The sequence below is a fragment of the Lytechinus pictus genome, chromosome 10, assembly GCF_037042905.1.
Source record: "Lytechinus pictus isolate F3 Inbred chromosome 10, Lp3.0, whole genome shotgun sequence".
NCBI classification, from domain to species: Eukaryota; Metazoa; Echinodermata; class Echinoidea; order Temnopleuroida; family Toxopneustidae; genus Lytechinus; species Lytechinus pictus.
In genome coordinates, this window is record NC_087254.1 from 11408884 (window position 1) to 11429814 (window position 20931).

Here is a 20931-nt window from a genome sequence, read left to right on the forward strand (position 1 = left end):
TTCATGAAATTATAGAAATAAGTACCGTATGGGTACTAGTATTCAACCCGGCATAATACAAAGATTTTGACATATTCCCCAAAATATTTAGAAATAGGGAATTTATCTTAATTTCATACCTTTGTTATTTCCAGGGTAATCTGTTGTCAATATTTTCTTTGTCAATCTGTCGACTGTATGCGCGGAGGATCGAATTATGCGGCGATGGCCTTTTGCACTGAATGGTACTAGTATTCAACCTAGTGAGGATTGATAGCAAATCTCAAAAGGGTTTAGATTGCTAAATTAGATCTAGATCTATGTAAGTCTCTGGCTTTGATTAATTCCCTGTTTGGTCTCATCTCAAATGGTCTAGTCCATAGTCGGATGGGACAAGGGCAGATTGAGAGACAGGGCCATCTTTCATCGCTAGGTTGAATACTAGTGCCGACGGGTTGAATACTAGTACCAAAATCCGTCGCCTTATAATTCGATCGCCCGCGCACACAGTCAACTGGTTGAAGAAAAAAATAACGGAAAAAGAATAACCAGCATTTGCTCTTGGAAATAAGACGGGTCTGAAATTCAGGTAAATTCTATATTTCTATATATTTGAGGAAACTCTCCAAACGGGTTGAATACTAGTGCCCTTACGGTAGTGAGCCATTTTATGAAAGAAAAGAATATTTTAAAATATGGAAAAGGCAGAAAATCATAAAGTTGTAAAATAAAATTACACTTACGGTTCTCCATCTCTGTCCACAAAGCTCCCATTGGAGGCCCACATTTTTACTGCTGTTTCTCCAAAAATCAGAACAAAATGTGTAGCACTGAGGATTGACTATTGAAGTCCAGGATATCTTTTGAAAGTCAGCTTCTTCCTTTATCTGTGAATAATGGTGAAATATAAATTACAGTAACACAAAAAATAATAAAGATAAAGAAAAGAGAGTAAGGTGAAGCACTAAGTGAAGGAGGAGAAGAATGGGGATAGCAAAGAGGAGAAGGAAGGGAAGAGGAAACGAAGATTGGGAAAGGGAGAGGAGGACACAACAAAACAATATAAATACTATAGATGATGAGATGATCTAACTAACATGTAATTTCTTCTTCGATTAGAATTTGCACCATTTCATTTACTAGTATTAAAGCCCTTATTTTTAAACAGTAGTTGCCCCATAAATTTCAAATTATCCAATGTAATTTGCCAAAAAACTGACACAATGTATGTATGCGAAAACACGCAGAAATCATTTCCACGGAAAAAGAATCCTCAATCTTTAGTTTAATTCTTATTCTTTTTTAGTTTCAAGATTATTAGAGCATCCCAAAGGGAGCCCCCTGCCTGCATCGGAGAAAGAAGACGGTGTCTGGATGGTGTCGAAGAAGGGACAAGATCCGGGTAAACTGTAAGATACAATGAGTCTTTCTTAGGATAATAACAATAATAAGAAGAAATCACAGGAAAAAAGTATACTTCCAAAATGGGAGAGTAAGGATTGAGGAAAATAAAAGAAAAGAAAGGAGGAAAACATGAAATGAAAAGAAAGAAGGAAGATAGTAACGAGTTGGCGGTAATAGTCAAACACGACTGGTCGCCATTATACCCAACAACCAACAGGGGGAAGGGACAGCATGGGGAGAAGGAAAGAGATTTGCGGAGGAGAAGGAAAGAGAGTTGAGGAGAAGGAGACGACCAGAGAAAGTTATTTGCCTTTATCTATGATACCATAATTTAATTATTCTCATCTCTCTCTGTCTCATTTGTCCTTCCTCTTCTCCATTCTCGTCTTTTTCCATTTCCTATTTTTTCCTCAAGATTATTTCTCTTTTTAATTGCTTTTCCACTTCTTGAACAGTTCTATCAGTGTCCTGTCGATATATTACTGTACATACTTGTAGCTCAGCTAGCTTAACAGCTGTATGCCGCACAAGAATTGAACATCATTGGTAATTGAACACAGTTTGCTTCTAGATGCAGCCTGGACCAACATTTTCTGACTCTGTTCCAATAGTTTAATTCAATCGCAATCTCACTCCTCTTCAGAGACAGAAGCTAACATAATCAGCTATTATGCAGCTAACCTAAAGAGGTTCTCATCAAAACAAAAACTACAAGAAAAATGTCCGAAGTAGGCCTGTAGGAGAGCAAAGTCATGAGTCATTCAACAGCTACAAGACAGCATAGGATTATATGTAGAAGAGGGTGATAGGTGATTATGCCCTAATGACCCGGGGGGAGGGGGGCCAGTCAAATATATTGCTGTACACATGCATGACCAAAAAACGTGTTTAAAGGGGTGTTTTTTCAGTTTTGGACGCTGGCTGCATGTGCACTCGTTAAGGGTATCAAAAACACAGATTTTCAAAAAAAAGGGATAGTTTTGAAAGACTGGTCAATGGTCAATTGCAGGGGTCAAACGTATTTAGGGTATGTTTTTTTTTCCAAAGCTTTTTTTAAGACTAGCCAAACGTGTTTAGGGTATGTTTTTTTTCCCAAGCTTTTTCCCTGGGGTCATATTCTGGCGACAACTTGTTTAGGGGACAAAATGTGTGATAATAAAGCCAGCGAAAAACTTGTTTAGGGGGTTATTTTGCACACAGATAAAAACTCGTTTAGGGGGTGTTTGGAAATAATTTGGCCACGCATGACTACAGCAATACATTTGAATGCCCCCCGGGCTCATGACAGCCAAAATCAACCCTGAAATTCCCAAGATTGAATGCTTTGGGGCAACCATCTTCTCTAAAATCATCCTAAGATCTGTCACAACCAACATCAAATAAAACAGATTTTCATTTTTCACAATCAATTTAGGTTTCACCCTGTGAGCCGTTGATACTATCCCATCTACAGCGTGTCAGCACAATTCTGAAGAAGTCTGCAGAAACGAGTAAACAAAAGCTCACAAGATAAAACTAAATTGATCGTGAAAAGATGAAAATTTGTTTTATTTGAGTTCTACTAATCGGATGAATCTCTTTACAAATATTAAAGAAAGTTTATAAATTCAAGTATACAGCAGAATAGCGAAATTGCATGATGCTGCAAAAATTAGAACTTTAAATTTAAAAGAAATAGCCCTGAAATTCGCCCCAATGCGGAAAACATAGCACCTAAAGTAAAAATATTATTTTCTACCCTGCTATAAGTTATCAATTAAAGTAATTGACTTCAATTTCCCAGATTTTCTTCTTCAAACAATTCATTTCCAGTTAAATTGAGTTTAGCTCTGCTGACAGAACTAGAATCTACAGCATGGTCTCCATATTTTGTGAACTCTGAAAAGTGATGTTGTTGACAGAAAGAACAGCATGAATTTAGATGTACCTTGTATTGCAAGTAATTTCTTAGATTAGGAAGTCGCTTATTGACTAAAATGTAAAACTATTTTGCTTTCTTTGCATCCATTCCATTCCATTTGTTGGAAGTACATGTATGGAATTGAAAGGGAAAGATGTTATACCAGAATTAGATGCCTACGTTAATAGCATGATTTGCATCGCAATTCTAAATCTGTGTCCTGGCAATAGAAGAATGTTACAAAATTAACAAATTTTCTGGCTAGCTACAAAACTCAACTAGTGTCTACATGTGGCCCTCCCCAGCATTATTGTGAATAAGTCACCAGTCCATCCACATTGGTTTATCTTGTCATCCAGCACTTCATTGCCACTGCACTGGTAACATCTTTCCCCTTCCACACACTGCACTGCGCAGCACAGGCCACAGTGCACTTCACACAGACCACAGTCCACATCAGTTTTCCCAGATCTCCCAAAGTGAGGGAAATTTTGGGGAGGTTTGACTTTTTCCTTGAAAAGTTTGGGCAATGAAAAAATTCCAAGAAATTTTGGGAAATCCGAAAATTAATAATACAACATCAACTTTATATATTCAAATTATTTTTTGCTGCTTTCCTCAGGGTTGTTTGATTTAAATCATGATTTAAATCGCGATTTCAATCACTTGATTTTTTTCAAAAAAATCACTGATTTAAATCAACTTTTATGAAAAAAATTAGTTTTCTTTATTTTCTCTTCTTCTTAACAGATACTTTCAATGTAATCATTTTAATTTCTGTTCCACATGCTTTAGAGATACTTTAAAAGAATGATACACCCTCATGGAGTCTGATTTAACACCACTGTTTTATTTTCAAATTGTAAAACAAGCAAAACTGATGAAAACAACAAGTTTCTAACGAAGTAATGATAAATAACTCTCTGTATGTACACCAAACTGTTAAATCTTCAATAAAATAATATATAAAATCTACAAAGGTGCTCAAAGTCCACAACTTGGATACTTTTACAAAACAGCTGAACTACTTGTATGTACCTCCTTCTTGTTACTATTAATACCCATTCTTTCAATTACTTAAGTTGAAGGCATATGTGTACATTTGATAAGAATTACATGTATATTTGCATGCCTTTAATAATGTCAATATTGTTGGAAATTCTCAAGTTCTTTGAGTACTTCATGCATTGGAGTAACACTTCGGATGTTTTGAACTGACTGATATAAAAATTTCAAGAGTTTAAATGTATACATAATACATAACATTACTTGGGCTTCCATAAAATGTCCCTCTCTATAATGCAAATAAAAAATAAAAAAATAAAAAAAATTACCTGTATATAAGTGGATTATTGGGTCAAATAGTACAATACACAATGTTCAAAAGACTACTTGACCACTATTATTGGTGTAAAACAGTTTAAATATAGTTTAAAACTTGTTAAGTGTGACCATTATTTTTCGTTGGAAAAAAAATAAAAAAAATCTGATTTAAATCATAAAAATCCGATTTAAATTAAAAAAATCCGATTTTTTTTATTTCAAAAATCAAAAAAATCAACAACCCTGGCTTTCCTGCACGTGCTCAAAAAAGTTTAAATCCTTTTTGGTCACTTGGTCTTGGACCAACTGTCTGATTTTGGTTAAAAATCAAACTTGAGAATTCCAGGAATTGTCTTTGAATTTCAGGGAATTTGCTTTGGATCTGTGACTGTGGAAACACTGGTCCACATCAATAGTACAGGCACAGTCAAACGTCAGGATTCAGACACAGTATTGTGGTGTGACCTTAATTCGCGCGTTACCTATTTTTGTGATCGAATATCTCTTTAATTAATATCTTGAAAAACTGATATCACCAAAAGAAAAAGGGACCCCCAATTACTCAGTATGGTAATTTTCTTAAAGGTTAGGTCTCAATTTGTGAAAATATTGGCAAAACATTGGCAAATTTTGTTACCTTTTGCATCCGCCGCAAGAAAATCCGAACTTCCCGACAAGCATCAAGAAATCGCCAGTTTGCAAGCAGAGCCAGAGGTCTCCAAATAAGTAAAATGTGATACCAACCAAATTTATGGCATTTTATCCTCCATCTGATAATAAGCTTACCTTTGCCTGCTTGATTTCTTTTCTAAAGCTTTGCAAAACGACCGTGCGCAAATTAAGGTCACACTTTTTTATGACACTTTTTCAGTCAAGCGCGCACAAGTCGATTTCCATGGAATTTTTAGATCGCGATACCAGCGAAACCCATGACCTACTGGCTACTTCATAATTCCATCAAGCGAATTTGACTTTGGGATCTTGCCTTCTGTCTGGTAATTTGTATTTATGATTTTGATTAATTTTGTGTGAACTGTGTCTGTGAGAAATTTTTTATTGAAAATCAACTTTATAATTTCTTAGTAAAATGTGCATAAATTATGGTCACCCCATCATCATGATCAGTCATATACAAACTTCAAGACACAAGAACTTAGTCTTAGTAAATTTACTTCTTAGTCTAGTATACTTTATTTATAGTCTAAAAAAAGTTAGATCTAAGTTTAGACCAAAAGCTTCAGACTCAGTCTCTGTATTTTGGTTGTTCCGCTGCACTGCGTTGACTCACTCACCAATATATGTGAATGGGAATTATAGTAAAATGTCAGAAATTGTTGAATAAATCCCCAGAAACGACGGTTATTCTTGTCTAATCTAAGTTAGACTTAAGACTAGAGATTTCTAAATAGTAAATTAGGCCAGCAAACCTTTTTTTTATTTTCACTAATCATGCTAATTTGAAGTTTAGAAAAAGAATTAGATCAATGACAACTTCAACATTACACACTTCCGACTGCAACATTGCTATTGGCAGTGTAACCTGACGCTATTTCATGATTGATTCGACTGCTGAGATTATTATTAACGCCTAACTCAAATAAACGCTATGTTAGCCGCTGGCTGCGAGCAGCAGGAACATTAATCATAGACTACCCAACAGACGGACTTGCTCCACGCCGAAAGCCTTGGGGGAGGTTGGGCGCTCAGACACCCTCGCCGCGAAAACAGCCGATAACAGTCGGCTAATGAAAATAGTTCCCCATCATTAAAACATACTTCATAGTGATTGTGCTCATCAAAACCAAAATAAAATACCGGTATACTTTAACACAAATATGAACTCATAATGTCTTACCTATGCATTTTGGTAAATTATACAGTTCGGTGAAATCCTACATCTCCGTCTCCAATTTGTGTACGGTATCGAAGTGACAAGGTCATTTGATCATTGGCTATTACTGGTCACGTGACGCAAAATTTACATTCCTGATTGATTGCGGTTGCCATTTATAAATTATAGCATATAGATTTTGATTATTAATATTATGATTGCATTGCATAAATTATGCTTTGGACTTTAACTAAATAAATTATCACTGCAGTGCCATAAATATTGAGCACAAGGGCGACGCCAGGGTATCTGGAGGGGGGGTAGCCTCTTGTCGAGGCCCTGGCGGCTGCTTCCCGAGCGAAGCGAGGGATATCCTAATTCGATCGCTTCGCTAATTAGGGGGATATCCGGGGGGATATCCCTCGCTTCGCTCGGGAAGCAGCCGCCATAGGGCCTCGACGAGAGGGGGGGGGGGGCAAGACGATCTATCATTTTTTTTTATGGGCATCATTCTTCTCTCTCATTTTCTCCCCGGGCAGCGAAATTATTTTTCCCACCGCAGTTCTGGAAGCCAATTCTTTTTTATTTTTCTTCTATAAAAATTCATCTTTTTCTCTCTCCTTTCTTCACAGAGGTGCTCGCCCCCTACACCTGTAACATTGCTCCTGATTGAGCAAAATACAGACCATCATGGGCCAGGGTATCGGGGGGGGGGCAGGGGCCCGGGCAAGCTAGACGATCAATTTTTTTCTCGATTGGGCCGGCATGCAGCCGGGGTAGGCATGCATTATGTTTCTTTCATTCTTCTTCCCTTCCTCCTTCCCCCCCCCCCCCTATATTCATCTTTTTTCCGGTCTTTTTCTCTCTCCTTTCTTCACAGAGGTGCTAGCTCGCCCGGCCCCTACAACTGTAACATATCGCTCCTGATTGAGCAAAATACAGACCATTATCATCAGGGGCAAATCCAGCCTTCGCCAATAAAGGGGGGGGGGGGGCAGAAATTTTTCAGTCATATTTTCCCCGATCGGCCGCTCGAAGTTGATTTTTAATTGTTTGTTTCTTTGAAGGGGTAGTCCTAATAGTCACTTCTTAGCCTCGGTTCGTAGCTTTATTCTTATAAATCAACATAAAACTATCTCATAAGCTTTTAAGTTGATCTGAAACTGGATGATGATCGATTAAAAAAGAGAACAAGCTGCTTATCTGAATAAACATCTGGGCATTCTGAAAACATTTTTTATTATGAAAATAAATAAAGCGAGCGCGATGAACGAGCTTAAAATATTTGATATTCCGATCTGAAAAAAGGTCAATTAAAGCTCTATATTTCAAGCACTTTGTAGGAATATTATGAGGTGGATATAGATCACACTTTATTTTTTTAATAACAAAAAGCTGATATTTTTCATTATTATTCCTTTGAGTTTTGACATAGGACCGGGACATTCTAAGGACATTTTGACATCATATGAAAATGATGGCTATTATCTTCCTATTCCTTGAAGCGAGAGATAAAACTTGTTGATCGATATTCCATTCTGAAAAAAAATTATTGAATTAATTTATTCAATAAGCCTATGAGAGCGCGTAATCTGTTAATATTATGGCCTGAAAACTGGGCATTTAAGCACTTTTGTCATTATGAATAGGATGCATGAACTATAGTTGATATATTTTTTAAAAAATAATGCGAGCGCAAATCTCGAGCCGAAATTTTTGATAAACTGTCATGAAATGGGGATTTTAAGTTTGTTAAAGAATTAATAAATCACCAATCAAAATGGCATACACGAAAATAATAGGTACCTGACAAATCAAGTTTTCCGACAGCGCAGCGCGAGCAGAAAATATTGAAAAAAGGATCAGACCATAAAACTGACATTTTTACAAAGCCCTTTTAAAAAATCAATTTGTAAATCAAACGAATGAAAGATTGATTTTCGAGCTGAAATCTTTTGTATATTGACTTCAAAACTTGATATTTTAAGCTCCATATTGAGCAAGCTATGTAAGCAATGCGAGCGAATGGTGGCATGAATTTTTTCCAAGTCTTCCCATCATCTTTTTCTCCTGTCTTTTCCGTTCTTGCCCCATTTTTTACAAGCAGGATGCGAATCTCGCTAAAACAAATAATAAAACCTCGCATTACGAGAACCATTTTGAAATTTAATCTATATATATAATATGCCTTGATTATGTTGCCCATTTGTATTTATTGACTAATGGTGTTGATTACGTATTTTGTTTGATATTGTGGGATTCCTACTTGTATGGAATTCTCTGAACCTTGTTTGGCAATCCAAGACATGATTTCATTTTATTGTCTGAATAAACTCAAATCAAATCAATTTTTTGTATTATTCATTCAGCATTATCAGTGTTCATGATGTAAAAAGAAAGATTGAGAAAATACAAAAGAAATTAATGGCAACTGAAATTTAAGGGGGCTTAAAACATCCATGCGAGGAAAAGAGAGCGGGCCTATATCGTCACCATAAAGGTTTTGTCATTTGCCCCCACCTTTAATTGCTTTTTTTTAATACTTCGCTCCATACATAATCCCTTTCTCCCCCTTCATTATGGGTTCAGTGGTCGCTAATAGTATCACTGAATCTTCACATTGCCCTTCTCGGGAATCCGCCTGTACCTACTTGAATGTGGTCCAGGGATAATTCAAAGGCAGATTTACAATTTTATGGGCGAAGACCAACACAGCTCTTTCTTCCCTTTCACTCATTTCTATATCTTCACATTCTCTTACTTATTTCTCTCTTCACCTCCTTTCGCTTTTCCAGCCTTCTCTCCGGCCTTTTCTTCTACTCTCACTATCTCTATTGTTTTTGCATCAGCGGGTTGGGGTAGACAATGAAACCGTATGGAGATTATACATACTCACATTTTCATATGAAAATACACTCTTGTGACAACCCCAAAATGCAGAAATACAAGAACTGGTAGTCGTGAAATCAATTCTTCAGGATCTGTCAGTTTTCCTTTTCAGATTAGTTTACCAATTAGGCCTGGATATCAATTTTACAGAAATATCTTCCATCTCGCCCCAAGGCCAATGCCGCCCCCAATAGCAAGTCGACCTTCATACAACTGTTAAATAAGAAAGTTGTATCCCACTTTGATAATTTCACATAACATTGGTAAGCAAACATTGGTGAAAAGCAAATGACAAGAGCACATGTCACATACATGTAGTGTACCATTGTTTTCTAAAAATCATTTTACAATTTATAAAATATTCAATTTTTCTGGATTTTGATAATTGAGATCTTGATTGAAGAAATGTGATTACAGCAATACCACATGTTCAATGTGGATTCAAAATTGGTAGAAATAGGAAGAAAAAAAAATACTTTTCATTTAACAAAAAAAAAAAAAGAGAAAAATAATTGGTTACCCTATTAGCTTACCACCCATGCGGTGCATACAATTGTGTGAAACTCTCAGCTTTATAAATACATCAGCATAATAATGTGATATCTCTTTGTTTATGTTTGATATTGGGGGCGGATTTTGCCTTTTGTATCAACTTACAAACATTCTTGCAGATACATAGTATCACCACTTTGCACTCCAGTGGTATACTTATTGCCCTATTATACTCACAAAGGTGGTTTGAATCTGTTGATTATCTATGGGTAGCCAAATGCAACACAAGGCTACAGGCTTCATGTAAACCAAAAATGAATGTTGGAAATAGATATATTACACGACTCTCCAAATGTCATGGATTAGGACATATACATTCCTATTCATATCATACATAGACAAGTCATTCCACTTTCCATAGTAACGTACAGATTCAAACCAAACTGTGTATACAGGTTATGAATACAAAAAAAGAGTGAAGACATTCACGACTGAATATTTAGGTGAATAAACACACAAAAAGGGACAACTTCAAAATCATATACCTGTATATATCTTTTAATTTTTATTTAAATTCTATTTTCTAATCAATCCATCAGTTACAAGACATACTTTCTTAATCCACTCACTACTAGTATTTTTTTATATTTTACATTTCATTTAATAAATTATTAAATGAAATGTCACTGTCATGTGAAAGGAGTTTTATTCCTCCCTGGATTTATGATTACCATTGTTTTATCATTTTGTGGTTCAGTCAAGTTGGTCCTCATTGTCAAATTTGTAAAAATTGAAATATTGTATAATTCAAACAATAAAAAACAGAAGGAATAGTGAGGGAATTCGACTATCTCATTTGCATTCCGAGTAGTGCATAACTATTTTGAGAAAAATAAGTGAAAATTCAAAATGTCACAACTTTCTCATTTTACATTAAATTTGGATGAAATTTTCAGCGTTATGCTTGTTGGATTTTTCTCTATTGATTCAAATCAAAACATTTTCTGGGGTGGACTTGACCTTTAAATTCCTTGGAGGGAAGCAGAGGTGAAAGGGGGGGGGCAAAATAAAATGGTGGGTGGGGGAGGAACAAACAAGAAAGAAATCCGCAGGTACCAAATCAAGTCCAAACTTTTATTGCAGGTTAAACATTGAAGAATGCAGGGGAGCAAACAATGACTGCAATTTTTCATATTTTGAAGAGTGAAAGCTGTATTTAAAAGAACTTTCCAGCTCGAGTAAGATGCTTATGGTAGCTATACTTACTCTCTACAAATCAAATTACAAAAAAAAACCTGCCGTTTTCTTTTTTTCAAGAGGAAGGGGGAGGGGATGCCCCTACATGGGGTCAGAGGAAACCTAGAATAGTAGATGCGTGTATTTTTTTTATCAATGGGTCAGGGAACTGAGAAATTGATAATAAAACTTGTGTTTCTATCAGACGACGATGATCCACTTCTGTTGCAATCCAAAGACTGATGGACTGGTGCCTTCATCTGATAATACCTGTGGCCTGCCTGAAAACAAATACTTTTCATACAGATACATAATAATAACTTCCAAGGCATGGTTCCTGAATAACATGTTTTTATAACAATTAAAATTTACTTAATTAAATATTCTGATTCATTCAGTGTTTTTTTTAATAATTAATGTGTTTTATAAATAAGCAAATTCATTTAACTTCAAGTCTTTTTCAATACCCACTTACTCATTAAATCTTCAATCATTCTGGACTTCAAGATTATGAAAAAAAAACTTTTTCTTTTTGTCAATTTAAGCTATTATTTTTTCCCCTTGGAAGGGGGGATATGTATTGTGTAATACACTATTTCCAAAAAAGGATCCATTTAAAGCAAATTTGTACATATTATGTAGTGCTCGAGCAAACATACTGCATCACATCATATTGTGAAATAGCTTTGATAAAGGCTCAGTAATGCGAATTATACTAGAGTATCATTTAACATTCCAAAAAGTGAAGTAGCCATTGAATGTGTTTTCAGTAGTTAGGATTTAAATTTTATCTTCAGCCGTTATAATTTAAATTTGGCACCGAGCACCCTCTCTCGGTTATGAATTATTATATAAATTTGCCCTTTCGGCACTCACTTTATATAATTAGTAACCAGATATTTAGATTATATCCTGAACTCTTTAATTATTTCATGCTCGAGAAGAGATTTTTAAGACAAAAATATGCATACATTTTTTGATTGGATGCATAATCAAAATTAATGTAAAATTTGTAAATTTATTTTTATTCTTTTGTTATATCCTTGGCTTCACATCACAACTGTTTTAGGGCATATATACTTATATAATCTGGTAATGAAATGGAATAGTGACATGTCAGACATGCACTTTTGAGGGATTTACTAAAACTGAAGACAGGCTCAAGTTCCAGGATAAAAGAAATCTAATCCCACAACATTCTGCCACATCACGGACCAGTTGCAGAAGATTTGCAATTAAACGTTACTCCAAAATCAAATGCATCTTATCTGATCAATCAAATCAAAACTTCATAAGTATGTATTTCTAGTTGCGTTTAAATGCAACCCTTCCTGCAATGAGCCACAGAATGAAAGTCAATCACTTTTCTAATTTCTTGCTCTCTCTCTCTCTGTCTGATGACCACGTCACCATCATCTTGCACCTTTGCATCTTATAGCAGTTACATGTAACATGACTTATGCAGCAGTCACATTTCTACGACAGCCGTACCAGCTACATATAGATGGTTTGAATAAAAAAGCTGATTTTGACTTGCCGTATGGCCGCCGTAGGAGAAATGTGACTGCAGCATTAAGCTTCTTTTAAGACTAGATGGCTAAGGTACTTAGTAGGTTACCCAAAAATGTGAAAAATCACATATTTTTGCCCTTCTCTTGAACATTCTGTCCCCATTTCTGAAATCTATTATGGAACAAAAAAAAAAGGGGGCTGACATTTTAACTGAAATTTCTTCTTGGATCCCCCTCTCCCAGGTATCAAATTTCTCTCAGGGCACATTCTGTTGCTTTTTGATTTCTTACATTTCTCCAAAACATAATTCCAAAAACAAAATCTGCCTTTCACCCCTCCTTTAAAGACTTTGTCTTTAGAATTCACCTCTCCTCCCAAGAGCCCGAAATTGGTGGCGCCCAGCTTTTCTGCTCTAGTGCCGATCTGCACAGGAAACGAGACAGCATGGTGATTTTCTGCCAATTTTGCTCTGGATTTTCTTCGCCGCCAACACCACCAACTTCTTTCTCCTCCTCCCATTGCGGTGCACAACACAAGAGCTCTGCAACACGGCCGGTTACACAGCTTTTCTTTCAACTGGTACACACAGCAACCCAGGGCTCTGCAGCTGCTACACAGCTTTCTACCACCGGTACACCATAACACACACTGGATGCGGGCAGGCAAGCAGGCAGACGGGACTGCACAAACTGACTACTGACAGCAAACAGCTTTGCCTCTCCATGATCTTTTACTGCATAATCTAACACCCCCTTTACAACCGCACCAACAACTGCTTTACTTTCAGGCAATAACTGGTGCCTATGTAAGAAGAAAACAAAAGGAATCGTGTGTTAGCATAAAAAAATGGGATAACATGTTTTATTTTTCCTACTTAGTCACAAGGGATAAACACAATTAAGGGCAATTCATATTCATCAAGCTCTCAATTAAAAAAAAAGAAAACAGAAATGTGTCCTTTGTGGATCTCTAAAGGGAATTAATCCTTAAGTTGCCACAGTAAAAAAAAACCCAGAGCTACATGTACATGTAAATAAACTTAAGAGGACATTACAGTATAATAGAGTGGTAACACATAAAAAGGCCTACAATAAATATTAATATGGAAAGTAGCCCTCAAATATCTAATTGGTTAGACAGATAAAGGTTTGTATTAACATGCACTTGACCTGTACTTGTACCTCATAAATCTTAGAATGAAATCTGTCTTGTCCCTTATAAAGCTCAATATCCATCAACTTTACATCCAGCAATGTTATTACAGTGCGAAGCAGGATTGTACACAATGCAGGGTTCTTCTTCCCCCATCCCTGGATTCCCAAAGACACATAAGGGACAGTCCTTGATTACAGTAAGCAATCCAAACTTCATTGAAGAGACAAGTTGATATTGCCCCTCTGCTGCAATGTGTTTTTTTTTACTATTTACAAGATGGATTAAACACAAGAGCTGCTATACATACAGTAAATGCATTGGCCCGTATTCTGAAGTCGGGTTTAACTTAAACTCAGGTTTAAAGTTGTGGTTTAAGTATGGGAAGCCAAAAGTATTTAAAAAAATTATTAAGTTGTATGTTTCTCATCTTTACTGTGCTCTTTCCTGATTCATTGATGGTGAAGACAATCATCTATTTATACTTCCTACACAATTATGAATGATTTGAGAGCTGCATGAGCTGTAGTATATCTCTACTGTTAGTGATTATGTAACAATTGGCTGTCCATACTTAAACCACAACTTTAAACCCCGAGTTTAAGTTAAACTCGACTTCAGAATACAATCAAGAATATGAAATCAAAGTGTTTGTGGCTTCTTTCAATACAAATCTTCGTGATCTACGGTATAGTGTAGGCAGCCATATTTGTGATTTTACTTTATGCCATCCAACAATGAGATCACTATTCTAAAATAATGTATCAATTTTATCACTTGAGCAAGTTTATGTACATCAGGGAATAATTTGGCTTTACAAATTTGAATAGCATTTTTGGTCATAAGACAAGAGAAAAGCTCTCAAGACTCAGCCAAGTAATGTACAGTCCTATGTAAAAATATGCTATACAAAAGACTTTATGCGTAGCAGTCTTTTTAAAACATGTAGAGTAAATTGCGATGCAATACCAGGAAAATTATTCCCTGTACATGTACTGTACTACTGTAATACATTTCACAAAAAAACCGAAAACATGCAATTTGATATCAACAAGTCGTAAAGATATATTTTTTTTACATGCATACAGTAGTTACCACTGAATTAAAAGGAAACATTTTAAAAACTGAACATGTAGATACCATCAAAAATTGATAATAAATGCAAAGAGCAGACAAATGAAATTGGTCATGCAACAATTAAGTTTCATTTCGAAGTAAAAATACTACTACTTAGAAAATACTATGCTGCCCCCCCCCCCCCCCATTCCTTCATGTTACCAAAGACTGATAATTGAAACTACATGTGATTCTTCTGAAGTACCCATCAAGTGCAACAAGCGTCTCGAAGATTCACCAGTTATTTGAGATGAATTTGCATCATCTGTAATAACTTATCGACTATGATCTAGTTGGATGTTGAAGCTTAATTATGTCTTTGCTAGTACACTGTACGTAAATGATATGTCTGTTGCAGTGGGAACAAAGTGGCTGCACCAACTGCCTACTGTTAAAAGACTTGTCTTGCTTTAGCTGTTATCTCATGATGAATTTGCTTCAGTTGGACTATGGCGATTTTTGCCAATAAGAATACAACTAAGGCACGAGCATGGCAACTGGATGTAGGCACTGGCTGCCATGCATCGGTTTGTACAAGTAGTCTCGCCACATCAGACATCACTTAGGATTCATGTAACAGCAAAGCTTGCAGTGCCTGCTTTTATTGCTCCAGGTGGGTATTTCATAAAGCTGTTCGTAAGTTAGTTAAGAGTGACTTTAAGAACGACTGGTGATCCTTTCTATTGGTAAATGGTACATTCATTGACGATGGAAAGCGCGTAAGAAAGGTTCACAAGTCATTCTTAAAGTCGCTCTTAAATTACAAACAGCTTTATGAAACAGCCCCCAGATCTCATCCCAGAAGTAAACATGATCCTTTTAATAATCAACGATAAACAATGGCGTCCAACTTTGCAAGAGCTCACCACTTGTTTACAATTTATGCCACAGTGCAATTATATCCGCTAGGGACTGATGTGTTAACAATACTGTTGCCATTTAACCATTACCAATAAAAGAATTCTAAAAAGGTGTCCAGCTCTTGCTAACCAACATACCATGATCACCTTATTAAGCTCACAAATGATTCTGCCGAGCACAGAAAAATCAATCAATCGTATGTTGTGAACGCCAGAAGTGGGGTCGCAGCACACGTGACCCACTGCCAAACGCAGTTCTTTGTGCGAGGTTAGTGTTCTAATACTAACCTTGCACTAGTTGAGTGGGTCAAGTCTAATAAATCAAGTACCCCCACAGGGAAAAAGGTGCAATTTCCTTCATTGAATTCAGTGTTGTTTACCTACATGTATTTAATGCTTATAAAATTGGTTTTCAAACATTTTCAAATAGATCCCTGACTGAAAGAAAATGATATTTCCATGATCTCAGGAAGAAAAAAATTTAGTAGTGGGCTAGGCACGACTGGAGATGGGTGAAATGATAATGCAATGTAAGTAAGGAAAGAGGAAACGACAGCAGATGACATGTAAGTCCACTTTTATAATAACACCTGCAGAATATCAATACAAACATACAGATCAAAAATTGAAATAACTAGTCCAAACAGACATTTACCATTCATAAACTGCATCTATTCTGGAAGATACTGCATAAGGATCTTCTAGATAGTCAATCGCCTTTATCTTGGCATCAAAGAGCGAAGGATGTCTTCTTCCACTACGACCCGCAGATAGTCTACTCCTCTTCATCAGGTGATCTAGACCTGGAGCGAGAATCGTCCCTATCCCGTCTCATCGGCGGAGAGTTGGAGTGTGAGTTGCGAGGGGACCTGGACCGGCTGTGAGACCTGCTGCGACCCCTGCGAGGAGAAGGACTCCTGGAGAGAGATCGGCTACGGGAGCGGGAGCGTGAGTACGAGCGTTTACGTCTGCGTGGAGATCGGGAACGAGACCTGCAACAAGGAAAATGTACATGGAATGGAAGACTTCAAAATCAAGAGAACATCAAGTTTAATATTTGCAGGTAATGCTACACAATTCCAGAATTTTCATGACAAACCTGGAAACTGACTATATATTCAAACTGAAACATTATTCATCGAGTTTTTCAAAACCAAATTTTCTCTCAATCATTAACAAGCCTGCCTGCCCCCCCCCCTTTAATGCAGGGATGACAATGTCAATGAACTATAAATGGTAATGAATAGACACACGTGACCAATGACAAATGAGCAATGACTATTTGGGGGAAAAACACACAATATAAAAAAAATGCACTAAAAATTAAATATATTACAAATCCTAATTTCCATAACTTTGATTCAAATGAATTTTCAACACTTCGGACAAACCAAAACTCTTGATAGGTTAAGGTTATTATGGAAGTTGTAGGCAAAGGCATACATAATATATGTTTATCAGAGTAACATACAATGCACGTGTAGGTCAGAAATATCTTTGTACAATCTTTCAATGTTTGCAGTAGACCAGGGTTCAGACAACAGCATTACCTGTATCTTCCACGTGATCTTGATCTTGACCTGTAATATAAACAATAGGAGGAACAGGTTAGCCAAGCTAGCAGTTAATTGATGTCTGAAGATGAATCTCCGAAACGCCACTTTGATACACCTCGAGAGACTGCAAACAGCTAGGATATAAACTTTATTTGCAAGAAGATAAGCATGAAATACATGTAGAATGTCTTTATGTTCATAAAAATTTACCCAGAATGGATGAAATGTAAGTGAATCACAAGTTCTTTTTAAGAAAAGAAAGGACCCAGGCATATTATAAGGCCTAGGGGAAATACTTTAAATTTGAAACACAATGAAAATGATTTTGGCTATATTTTGTTGTTGTTGTTGTTGTTCGTTTTGGGCCTGTTTCACGCCCTAGTAGTCTCCTCGGTAGACACTTATATTTGGTAAAGATTGACAGAAAAATGAAATAATGGCACATCCAGAAGCAAAATAAACTAAGAGCGTTGAAAGAGACTTGCGATCATTTTAAGGAACCAAAAAGAAAAGTTTGCCAAAAATTTGTTACAACCTCGGCTTTTGGCATTGTATTAGAAGTAGTTGTGCAATGCCAATGGCACTTGTTCACTGCAACCACCCTGCCTGTGGGGAAAAGTAGATATATGATATGCCAATGCAGTACACAGCTCACATTAATAAAAATTAATTAAAATATCACTTTTGTGACTAAAAATACTAATTTCCATATAGTTGCAAATTATTTTTCATAAGCAACCTGGGAATCATTTCTGTATTCACCTCTCTCTGTTTTGATCCTCCGCTCTCGGAGATAAGCAATATGAGATGATCATGTACTGGGATGAAAATGAAATCTAGCTCATTAGCTCACCAGGAGCTTAAAAACTTGAAAATTTGGGGCATATTTTTGTGTACGCCCTCTATTGGTGGAAAGTAAAATTGCAAGAAAATTTTAATTTTCCAATCTGTTTTTAATGTAGAAAAAATAAAAGAATTCAATTTCTTTTAAGAGCCCAGTTATACGGTGAATAGCTGTAATGGAAACTGACAGCATAAAAAAATCAAGCATTTAGTCGTACTAGAAATAGAATGCATTTCTCGAGCATCCCATGTCTTCATTTGCAATTTTTGCATTTGGATTTTTGGAGCGACTAGACCAACCCATTTTTTATTTTGCTTGTCAAGCTAGTATCAATTCAGGATGTCCTTTTTGTACCGATTACTTTTTTGCTCAAATTTTTTGAACTTCGCACCCCATTTAGTAAATTCTGACTCTGTGATCTTACATCATGTAACCATACGTACGCAGCTGGGGCAGCTTGAAAACTTACATTTTCACACAAAAATGTAACATAATTCTCAAAAAAGGTGCAGGAAATCCTCAAAATTTACTCTAGTCTTCTAGAAGATGCATAGGCTGAGCCATAGCAGCCTAGGCTCCCTCGCTTTTTTAATTATGGAAAAATTTTCATGCATCTCCCCCGCCCCCCATGCATCATTCATAGTCGACTACGGACAGTCTCTAGTCTGACTGGTTAATCTCTGATCAAAATCTTATCAAGATAGGCTAACAATTGTCATTGAAATTTATCATATTCTGAGCCGAGTCATCACCTTCTTCTGCCACCATATCTTCCACCAAAACGGTCGCCGTGGTCTCGGCGTCCGCCTCCTCCGTATCTTCCCCGCGATTCGTGAGGTCGGCCGTATCTTGCCATCTGTACCCTCAATTTTCGGCCATCAAAAAGGTTACCGTCCATCGAATCCATTGCATCTTCAGCATCCCTCTTGTCGAGATATCGTACAAAGGCAAATCCTCTGCTCTCTCTTGAGAATTTGTCGCGTGGAATGTAAATATCGCCAACATCGCCATATCTTTCAAAGCAGCGTCGTAGCTCTTCAGGTGATGTACGATATGTTAAATTGTCCACTTTCAGTGAAGTCATCCCTTCAATATCAGGTGGCATTCGTGATCCATGTGACATTTTGATACAGTTTTAGGTTCTGAACGTAGATACAAATAAAGGATTGCGCCAGATATTTAAGATTTTGTCTGCTTTTCCGCTTCCAAGAATACAGCGGCAGCTGGCTTGAAGAGACGCTCGCAACAAAATGACGTAGCTTGAAATATGACGTCACTATACGGATACTGTCATGTGACAAAGCAGCGGGAAAACTGCTGTGCAGTGTGCATTTACTAGTAGTTCCCATTTCCAGAAAATGATGAATGGGGGGGGGGGGGGCAGTTCCCACTAGGGGACTGCCCATGTTTTACAACTTGTCGTGATCAGGGGTGGTATTCTGAGATCCATTTTATCTCAGATAAAATAAAATATTTTATCTCCGTTAAAATCAGCGAGATAAAATACCCTTAAAATCTCTCCGAATTGGTATTCTGAGAACAATTTTATCTTCATTTTATCTCTGTAAGACACGCCTATTTTTAAATCAATATCCAATTAGAAAAGCGCTTTTATAGCTCTCTCATATCATTCAACCAATGGAAATCCATTCCGCTAGGAGGTGTGGCAAAGAAGTCAGATTACGTCAATTTATTGACTTCAAATACGCTTGCGCTATACGCTTGCGCGTCTTTCAGAGATTTCTTTTTAACAAAAATGACAATACTCTTCTTTTTTTCGAAGTCTATGTCGCATCTTTTTAAGCATCATTTCATAGACAATAGTTGTCAAGAAAATTATTATGAAATACTTCCTGATTGTACAGGAATAACTTTAAGGACGTTCCACAGTTAAAGTGAAATCCATGTCATTTTCACCAAACTTTGCACATAGATTCTTTAGAACCTTAATATTCGAAATATGCAAAAATTAACATAGGTCCATGTGCTTGATTTTTTGCTATAGAGCTTCAAAGTTCACCCAAATTGATGTTCTTAAGAATTGCGCATTCAAAAGAATTTGGCATTTTTAGACCTCCCAAGATTACTACAATGAGTTTAAACCTCTATTACTCAGTCAAAATACATGAAAAAGTCATCAGATTTCGCAAGAGAGTTAGTAATTATATCGTTAGAATGGAGAATCTATTTATAGTGCTATTTGTTTGCAATTTTAAGTTTAACAGCACTGTCAGTTCTTTAAAAAGGCGTAAACGATAACAAAATCCCAATCTAAAAAATGTAAAATTTCAGTAACAAACTACAAACGTACAATAAATGCTGCACTTTATTCAAAATCCATGTCATTTTCACAAAAATTTGCAGAGTTGTAGAGGAAGGTATACCTAAGAGGTACAAACATTAAAAAATAGGGGTTCATGTGCTTGTTTTTAAACTATCAGCATTTTTATTAATGCAAATGTGCTTTTTAAAACACCAAAAATGCGCCGAATGCTTTGTATCTATGTGAAGAAAAAATCAAAACCAATCTACCATGTATTCAAACTTGGGGTAATATTCGTGATTCTTGGCAGCAATGCAGAGTAAAGTATTTTGAAATTGTAGAATTTTTTTTTGAATGGTCCATGGAATAATTCAATTTTTTAGCTTCATGAAATGACGCATCGGATCTGCAGTTAAAGTGCAGAAGATGAGAAAAATCAGCTCATACCCGCAGCTAATTAATCTCCTGTTCATTCATTGTGACGTCAGCGCGCACAGTGTAAATTATGCGCAGATCATAATGCGCATAAACATAACTGTGGAACGTCCTTAAGGTGTTGTTCTCAATGAATATA

The 20931-nt window shown here is 36.4% G+C and overlaps 2 protein-coding genes across 4 annotated transcripts in view; both read right to left on the reverse strand.

Moving 5' to 3' along the window:
• Nucleotides 1-6549, reverse strand: part of LOC129270166 (golgin subfamily A member 6-like protein 22) — a 48869-nt gene extending 42320 nt beyond the window's left edge. The window contains exons 1-2 of the mRNA XM_064105330.1: nt 6462-6549; nt 723-866 (exon numbers count right to left, since the gene is read on the reverse strand). Of these exons, the coding sequence (XP_063961400.1) occupies nt 723-766 (44 nt within the window). The 5' untranslated portion in view covers nt 767-866; nt 6462-6549. The remainder of the gene's footprint in view (nt 1-722; nt 867-6461) is intronic.
• Nucleotides 6550-10355: 3806 nt separating this feature from the next.
• Nucleotides 10356-19420, reverse strand: LOC129269105 (serine/arginine-rich splicing factor 2-like). 3 transcript variants are annotated; one of them, XR_008585365.2, is made up of 4 exons: nt 18847-19420; nt 17245-17274; nt 16350-16686; nt 10356-13367 (listed from the first exon to the last, which is right to left on the reverse strand). XR_008585365.2 is itself a non-coding variant. In XM_054906559.2 (3 exons), the coding sequence occupies exons 1-3, from the start codon at nt 19215-19217 to the stop codon at nt 16470-16472; spliced, it is 618 nt and encodes a 205-aa protein (XP_054762534.1). In that variant the 5' UTR covers nt 19218-19420; the 3' UTR covers nt 13400-16469. The 3 variants fall into 3 exon arrangements, 2 of the variants coding, with proteins under 2 accessions (XP_054762534.1, XP_054762535.1); XM_054906559.2 differs by lacking the exon at nt 10356-13367 and having other exon boundaries at nt 13400-16686; XM_054906560.2 differs by lacking the exons at nt 10356-13367; nt 17245-17274 and having other exon boundaries at nt 13400-16686; nt 18847-19305.
• Between the last annotated feature and the right edge of the window lie 1511 nt (nt 19421-20931).

Bases quoted from the DNA above. Each gene is read 5' to 3' on its own strand.
- LOC129269105 (XM_054906559.2), bottom strand. From the start codon at position 19,217: ATGTCACATGGATCACGAATGCCACCTGATATTGAAGGGATGACTTCA. The intron at 17,275-18,846 runs GTGATGACTCGG...TTTATATTACAG, and splicing joins AGATATGGTGGCAGAAGAAG to GTCAAGATCAAGATCACGTG. The intron at 16,687-17,244 runs GTAATGCTGTTG...TCCTTGTTGCAG, and splicing joins AGATCACGTGGAAGATACAG to GTCTCGTTCCCGATCTCCAC.